Raw genomic sequence first — 8,804 nt, 5'->3', positions numbered from 1 at the left:
TATGATTCTATGAACTGCAGTCCATTTGCAGCCCTGACCACACTGCCATGTCTCTTAAGTGCAGCAACATAACCTCAGAAAGTTACACACATCACTCAGCTACACACCACTTGACACACTCTGACGGCGCTGTCTGGAGACCTCTACCTGCTCGATTTTTAAAAAAAAACTTGGCGTTGACATTTTAAATAAATGTTCAGATGAAAAATGAATATAAAGCAGATTTAGTTCAACACAGCTGTCAATCAGACATTCTCTACAATGCCTCAACATCCCACTTAAAACTGACAGCATGGGGGAGGGATGATGGACATTTGCGAATCGTATATGTTTCGAATCAAGCATTTGGAACCGTACACTGATATTTTTTAATGGGTAATATGGGGGCAAACTGGATTAAAGGTCTAAACCCATTGCCTGGTCATCTGGTTTTATGACAATCCTTTTAAGAGACAGACATATTCTCAGCCTTGGCTGTTAACAATTGCTCGGAATGAGAAGTTGTCTTCTTCCGCAATTGGGCTCCGACTCTTGCCGTATGAGATTGTCGCCTTCCCCCAGAAAGGCGGAAGGAACGTAGGGACAATGAGCGGCGTTCCACAAGTTGTTACTGTAGCCCTGTTCGGAAGCTTGCTGTGTCTCAGCGTTCCCGGGGCGAGGCTGCAGCCCAGCGACAACTCCGGCAAACAGGATGGCATCCAGGCGTTTGTCATTGCCCACAGCCACATGGATGTCGGCTGGGTTTACACCGTGCAGGTACGGCCCAGGCAGCAGTCGCTGCATTGCCTCCCTCTCCCCCCTCTAGTTGCACCGTCGCTTCTAGAAAGGAATCCTGATCCCACCTTGATTTCCTTCATTGTGAATGTTACGGTTCTGAATCAAGGCTTGACACATATTCCAGCTGCTGAAGGTGGAACTGGACTTGCATTATTTCTACGAGCTGCAGGTCTTTCAGAGTGTTTTACGTATGAATTGTGCTGATTTTGGAATGTGGTGGGTTACTGTAAATTCCCCCAAACGACAGTGTAATGATGACCAGATAATCTACTTTGGTGATGTTGATGGAGGGGATACATGTTGGCAGGGGCACCAGGGAATAACTACCATACTCTTTTTCAAAGTAATGCCTGGGATATTTTGCATTCAGGCAGAGGCATTGGTTTAACTTTTGTTGGGAGACTGTGGCACAGTGGTTAGCATTGCTGCTTCACAGTGCCAGAGACCCGGGTTTGATTCCTGGCTTGGGTCACTGCCTGTGTAGAGTCTGCATGTCCTCCCCATGTCTGCGTGGGTTTCCTCTGGGTGCTCCAGTTCCTCCCACAAGCCAAAAGATATGCTGGCTAGGTGCATTGGCCATGCTAAATTCTCCCGTGGTGTACCTGAACAGGCACCAGAGTCTGGCGACTAGGGAATTTTCACAGTAACTTCATTGCAGTGTTAATGTAAGCCTTATCTGTGACAATAATAAATAAACTTTAAACTATGTGACAGGATTAGTAATCCAGAGGGCCCAGGCTAATGCTGTGGGGACAAAAATCAGAAAATGTTGTTAAATTGTAGCAGGTCTGATAACATCTGTGGAGAAAGAACAAAGCTAAAGTTTCTACTGTCATCCAGACTCAAAAAATAGCTCTGGTTCTCTCTCCACAGATGCCGTCAGAACTGCTGAGATTTTCCAGCTTTTTTTTGTTTTTGTTTCAGATTCCGGCATCCACAGTAATTTGATTTTATCTTAATCTGACCACAACAGCTGGTGAAATTTAAATTTATTTAATAAATCTGGAATAGAAAACTGGTTGAGGTTATTGATGAAGCTATCAGTGATTGTTTTAAAGGCCCATTTGGTCCACTACTGTCCTCGCTGCAGCTGTACAGAGCCTTAGTTAGGTCTCATTTAGAATATTGTGTACAATTCTGGTCGCCACACTACCAGAAGGACGTGGATGCTTTGAAGAGGGTACAGAAGAGGTTTACCAGGATGTTGCCTGGTTTGGAGGGTATTAACTACAGGAGAGGTTGGGTAAACTCAGCTTGCTCTCACTGGAACGTGGGAGGTTGAGGGGTGACCTAATAGAGGTTGAGTGGCGTGGACAGAGTGGATAGTCAGATGCTCTTTCCTAAGGTGGAAAAGTCAAATGCTAGGGGACGTAAGCTTAAGGTGCGTGGGGAAAAGTTTAAAGAAGACGTGTGAGGCAAGTTTTTTTTTACAGAGAGGATGGTGAATGTCTGGAATGCACTACCCGGGGAGGCGGTGGGAGCAGGTACAATAGTGGCATTTAAGGAGCATCTAGACAAATGCATGAATAGGAAGGGAATGGAAGGATATGGACTCTGTAAGTGCATATGGTTTTAATTTAGACAGGCATCATGATCAGCTGAGGGGCCTGTTCCTGCGCTTTACTGTTCTTTGCTCTTTTAGGAAGGAAGTCTACCACTCGTGACTCCAGATCCACAGACCCCTGACTATTTTCTGCCTGCCTAGTGCTGTACTGGAGTCTGGGCTTTGAATTTTCTGCTCAAAGCGCAGAGTGCGACTTGAACCCAGAACCTCGTGATTCAGGGACAAGAGTTCCACCAACTGAGCCGCAGCTGATACCCTGTGATATCATGTTAAGTGATTCAGCATTTATAATGAATGGTGAAGTTTAGATGTCAATCATAGAATCCCTATGTTGCCAAAGAGGCCATTCAGCCCATTGGCTCTGCACAATAAACCAAGTCAATAGCATATGGCTTAAAGCCATCTCCATAATCTGGTTCAACAGATCATGTTTGATGCTATAAATTTATTTCAAATTGTTTTTTTAAAATACAAACATACAATTTGTTTTAATGGCACAATGTGCACTAGACTCTGAAATGGTCATTGTGCTGATTAGTAACTGTGGAGCATAAATTGCAGTTGCAGCACAGTTATGCTGCAATGAATGTGCAGACACCCAGATGGCCAGACTGTAGTGAACCCAGGAAATTGGGTGATAGTGGACTATCTTTCAGCTCCATGTAGAATTAAGATCATCCTTCTATTTGGTACCAAAGCTTAGTTTCCATCCTTAACTAGTGGCTAACATTTTCTGTGACACATTTTGCTTTTGTTTGGGGTATATTTTGAGGATCAACTACATTGAAGAAGATTTTAAAAACAAACTGTTGGAACAAAGGGCTTGGAGTACAAGAATGAGAAAGTCTTACTTACTATTCAATCACAGCAGTAGTAACTGTGTGTAGTTCTAGTCTCTATAAGGAGAATAGATTTGCATTGGAGGTGGTATCATAAAGGTTCACTAGGTGGTTTTGGTTTAAATTCATTGGATATAGATGTCACTGGCTGGGCCAGCATTTATTGCCCATCCCTAATTGCTGTTGAATTAAGTGGCTTGCCAGGCAATTTCATAGGGCAGTAAATAGACCAGATGTTTTTTTCAAGACAGTGGCTTCCATGGTCATCATAAGGCCTATTCCAATTTTTTAAATTCAGATTTCACCATATGCTGTGGTGGGACCCAAACCCAGGCCCATTGAGTCTGCACTAACCACAATCCCACGCAGGCCCTGTCCCCATAATCCTAATAATCCCCTGACACTAAGGGGCAATTTAGCATGGCCAATCAACCTAACCCACACATCTTTGTGGGAGGAAACTGGAGCTCCTGGAGGAAATCCACACTGACATGGGGAGAACGTGCAAACTCCACACAGACAGTAACCCAAGTTGGGGATCAAACCCAGGTCCCTGGTGCTGTGAGGCAGCAGTGCCAGTATGCCATCTTTTTAATGCTGTGACTAAATCTTGGTGAGCTGGGTGCTGACACTTGTGTTGCCTACTTAGGAAATACTCCCTTTCCCGGCATTGTCATCTTTCATTCTGAGGGTAAAATTCACAAGGTGAAAAGATATATTTTTCAATGTCAATTCTTGGTTCATTCTGCCTGGCAAGATTACAGACAAATGTAACAAGTTTGACCAGAATCCTGTAGACTTGACATGAAATACTTGAAGGATGCTATATCCATTTTTGAAATTGGAAAGACTATCAATTTCCACAATTCTAGGTGCAGTTATTCCACTCTATTTAAGATTATTAAATCATTATCCTCGTAAACCAGTTTAACTATTTTGCATTGGGAATGCACCTGGGTCTCGCAGTTCAACCCTGCAGCATTTATTGATGTCAGTGCCTCTGTTAATATGTATTGGCACCCAATTCCCAATTTTGGATTATTGCTAACTCACCTTCTAAATGTCATTAATTGTACTTATTGTGGACACCATGGTAGAGATTCCAGTAGTTCAAAGGTAAAGGCATAAGATGAGGAATTGCTAAGTGTATGCCAGCAGACTTTTCGTGACTGATCCGCTAATTTATCACTGCCCACCCGTTTTCTTTCCGTTAAAATTCACATGATAGTTTGAAATAATTTCGTAATATCACCGTGACTTTTATTTGGTTTCGAATTAAAAATGTTGGCAATATCTTTGGAAGCGAAAACCGGTGCAATGAAAAATTGGCTTTCGTTTCCCTATGACCCGTTTAGCATCACTGGCATAGATTTATTTCAGCTCACTTCCCTTGGATCATGCAGGGTTCAGTCCCTGCTTTGTGCTGAATAACCTGATGATGCTGTTGGAAAGGTGTTACTAACAGCGCAGGAGGCTTGCCAGTGTTACCGGTCATGCTTTGTACTCTGCACTAATCTTGGAAAAATGACCTCTAAACCAGTGACTAGTTTGTTATCTCTAAACAGGAGAGCATGCACGCGTACGCAGCCAACGTTTACACGACAGTCGTGGAAGAACTGGTGAAAGGGAAACAGCACAAGTTTATCGTGGTAGAGCAAGAGTTCTTTCGTCTCTGGTGGGACAAGGTGGCCACTGATACACAGAAGGAACAGGTAATGGAAGAAATTTGGTACGAGTGGACTCTTTCTTTACATTGAACTTTACAACCACAGAAACAGGCCGTTTGACTTGTCTTGTGGTGGAAATAATAGTAATTGAGTAAATATTTGAAGAAGAGGAAATTGCATTGCCATATGGAAAGCTGAGGCAAGTGGGACAACTGGATTGCTCTTTCAAGGGACTAGTTCAAGCACGATGGCTCGAATGGCCTACTTGTGTGCTGTAAGATTCTATGACTTGACTGGAACTTTCAAGTTAAACCTCACTTTCCTACACACGAGCCATATCTTCTGATATTTCTTTTTATTTAAACAGTTACCTAATTCTGCTTTTTGAAACAATTTATCAACTCTGAAAAATGGTTTATGGCAGAAAATTTCATAACTTAATTATGACTTTGTCTTTTTTGGATGAAACCCAGGCCCCATCTGCACCTTTTTTTTAAGTTTATTTATTAGTGTCACAAGTAGGCTTATATTAACACTGCATTGAAGTTACTGTGAAAATCCCTGAGTCACTACACTCCAGCGCCTGTTCGGGTACACTGAGGGAGAATTTAGTATGGCCAATGCACCCAACCAGCATGTATTTCAGACCGTGGGACGAAACTGGAGGAAACTCAGGCAGATACAGGGAGAATGTGCTGACTCTGCACAGACAGTGACACAAGCTGGGAATTGAACCTGGGTCCTGGCGCTGTGAGGCAGTGATGCTAACCACTGTGCCACTGTGTTATTTGACATTATTTGGAAACGAGGAGAGGACTGCCTCCTATTTTTCCCAGTTGTCTTGGAGAAATATTTATCTCTCAACTGGTATAATTTAAAATAAAATTTAGACACCTATTGAGGGGGCTATCTGGGACTAGGACCTGAGGGTGGATTCACTCCTGGACTAGAATTGCTTCTCACGCACTTGTGGTAGTTTAAATTGCTAATTGTCATTGGTCAGACTGTTGCCACAGCCATTGAGGAAGGAGTGTTACTCAAGTCGATGGTGAACACAAATTCAGCCGATAATCCTGCAGTCCGAATTTACTGTCAAACTAGGGCTCCTGTGCCACTAATTCCAACAGATGAGTGGGGGAGTGTGAGGTCCTGCCCTCTCTGCCAACTGAAATAAACCTAACCATGGGATTGACCCCCCGCATGGGACATGGAGCTTTTTTCAGTAGCAGCTTACCATGGCCCCCACTTAGTGGGGCCCACGGGTGGAACTGAAGTAGGCTAATGCACAAGGATACATATTTTTGCTTAGCCTTACTGAACTTGTAGTAATAGTGTAGGGCTAACAGAACAATTAAAGTATGAGTTATTAGACATAGATGTCCAATGGTGACACAAGGGAGGACATTTGCTGTTTTCACTGAGAGCCAAGGTTATAAGGTGACATAGTGGTTAGCACTGTTGCCTCGTTGCCAGGGACCCAGGTTCGATTCTGGCCTTGGGTCACTGTCTGTGTGAAGTTCTCCTGTGTCTCTGTGGGTTTTCTCTGGTTTTCTCCCACAGTCCAAAGATGTGCAGGGTGAGTTGATTGGCCATGCTGAATTGACCCTTACTGTCCAGGGATGTGTTGGTTAGGTGGATTAGCCATGGGGAATGCACAAGGTTATGGGGATAAGATGGGGGTTGAGCCCGGGGAAGATGCTGTTTCACAGAGCCGGTGCAGATTCAATGGGCCGAACGGCCTCCTTCTGGACTGTAGGGATTCTATGATGTTGGATGTATTTTTGATAAGCTGTTGATTCTTGAAAAGAAGAGAGCCAATGAGAGAAGAGAGGGAAGCAGAAAGTTGAGGAGGTCAGATCAGGTAGGGAACGGGGTGCTAGTGACGCTGCTTCATCCAGACACCTGATGATTTCGGACTTTACAGTGAAATCCCCTCTTAAATTCTCATCTTCAAGGAGCATAGCCCCAGCTTCTCCAATCTATCCGCCCAACTGAAGCCCGTCAGTCCCGAAACCATTCTCATTTCATCTTTTCTGCGCCCTCTCTAATGCCTCCACATGGCAGCAGCTTTAGAATCATAGAATCCTACAGTGCAGAAGGAGGCCATTCAGCCCCGCAAATCTGCAATATTTCAATGCCAATTGATATAAGTCATTTTGATATTGTTTTAAAAAAAATCCTCACGAAGTTTACTATTTTTACTGATTGTTAATTACAGGTGCACAAGTTGCTGGATGAAGGGCGCTTGGAGTTTATCATTGGAGGCCAGGTGATGCATGATGAAGCAGTAACAGAACTCAGTTCACAGATCTTACAGCTCACAGGTTGGTATTCTTCCCCCCACATCTGTACTTCAAACAATAATATTGAGCTAGTGTAACTTTCTGAATTTGGTTGCTTCATCTTTCTGTTAATGTCTAACACCAACATTTCCTTTTTAATGCCTCAGTGCTGAACTCCAGCCTTCAGGACATGCACTTGCAATCTTTCCCAAAGAGCACTGGATGGCTGTTTTCAACTGCAATTGGAGAAGTATACAGTGAACCGTAAGAAGCCTCACAATACCAGGTTACAGTCCAACAGGTTTATTTGGAATCATGAGCTTTTCTGATGAAGGAACAATGCTGTGAAAACTCGTGATTCCATATAAGCCTGTTGGACTTCAGCCTAGTATTGTGAGACCTCCATCTGTGCCCACCTTAGTCCAGTGCCAGCATCTCCACATCAATGAACTATAAGGCCCAGACCTTATTGGGACAAACACAGTTCCCGCACATCAATCATTAGGAAACATTGGTTGAAAGATTATTTTCAACATTTTTTTTTGGTTCTAATGATGTGTATGTGCACCCAAAATGATAAGAACCTGTCTTTCCTCTTGAAGTTGCTGATTGATTGACCCACAGTATTTTTCCCAAATTTCTTGTTGTTGTCACAGTACGTAATTGTCTGTTCTCATCCGATTTTCCAGCGGTGCTAAATGTATTTAAACTTAACCTTTAAAACAAAATGATTCTCCACCCATGTTCAATTGGCTTACATTGGTGATGTTGCCAGTCTTATTTGCCTCATTTTAATTTACGCAATTGTAATTCCTGAAAAGCTATTTTCCTGACCTTGGTTTTGAGGCATTTACGAAGGTAGGTCTGTCTTTGCAGAAGGACATGGCTTCCTGTATGAGACGTTTGGAAAAAGACCTCAGTTTTCATGGCACGTGGATCCCTTTGGCGCATCAGCCACCACACCGACAGTGTTTGCTTTGGCTGGTTTTAATGCTCATCTCATTTCACGGATTGACTATGATGAAAAGGAAACAATGCAGAGAAATAAGGTAAACAGTGGGGCAAGTGGTGGGGGAGAAGTGAGGGTGGGGTAGACATGAAGTGGGGTAGGGAGGCTAGGATCGGTCTCGCTCTTAATATCATCCAAAGCTATCACCCTTTTGTCTGCTGGTGTTTGTATGGTCTGGTGTATGTTCACCCTCTTGCATTATAGTTTCCCTCACGTGAAACAGAAAGCCGTACCCAACCTAGCAATGAAGTTTAGGATGTCTGAACTCTGTCACAGATATGTTTGGAAGGATTGATGTGCCAATATGCGTTGCAACAAGTCACTAATCACAACTACACGTGAGCTCAAAGCATCTGAATCACCTGCCCCAGGGGTCATCTGAGCACTTCCGAGCAGGGAGTGCTGCATGGCAACAACTCCACAGCGCTTGATCTGATTCAAGTCCTGAGGACAACAGCTCAGAAACCAGTCCCAGATTTACGATGGGGGCGCTCAGAGATTGAGAGAAAGAGAGAGAGACAATCAGGTTGGTGTAGCAGCCACTTAACTTCCATACCACCCCTCACCCATTGGCCTCCTGGTGTTGGAAGCAGCCAGTCCCATATCTTATCTTGCGGCTACTGCTCACTCACAGCTCAAGTAGCGTACCGTCTCCAATTACAGAAC

The 8,804-nt window shown here is 43.7% G+C and overlaps 1 protein-coding gene across 2 annotated transcripts in view; it reads left to right on the top strand.

Annotated features, from left to right (window-relative positions):
* Positions 1 to 387: 387 nt before the first annotated feature.
* man2b2 (mannosidase, alpha, class 2B, member 2) overlaps positions 388 to 8,804 on the top strand; it is a 61,157-nt gene continuing 52,740 nt past the window's right edge. For both annotated transcript variants that reach the window (XM_080194709.1, XM_080194701.1), the window contains exons 1-4: positions 388 to 756; positions 4,746 to 4,892; positions 7,066 to 7,171; positions 8,006 to 8,178. In XM_080194709.1, the coding sequence (XP_080050835.1) occupies positions 586 to 756; positions 4,746 to 4,892; positions 7,066 to 7,171; positions 8,006 to 8,178 (597 nt within the window). In that variant the 5' untranslated portion in view covers positions 388 to 585. The remainder of the gene's footprint in view (positions 757 to 4,745; positions 4,893 to 7,065; positions 7,172 to 8,005; positions 8,179 to 8,804) is intronic.

The sequence above is a fragment of the Carcharhinus amblyrhynchos genome, chromosome 1 (assembly GCF_965287045.1).
Source record: "Carcharhinus amblyrhynchos chromosome 1, sCarAmb.v2.hapA, whole genome shotgun sequence".
Taxonomy (NCBI): Eukaryota; Metazoa; Chordata; class Chondrichthyes; order Carcharhiniformes; family Carcharhinidae; genus Carcharhinus; species Carcharhinus amblyrhynchos.
This window is presented reverse-complemented; position numbering and strand designations above follow the sequence as displayed.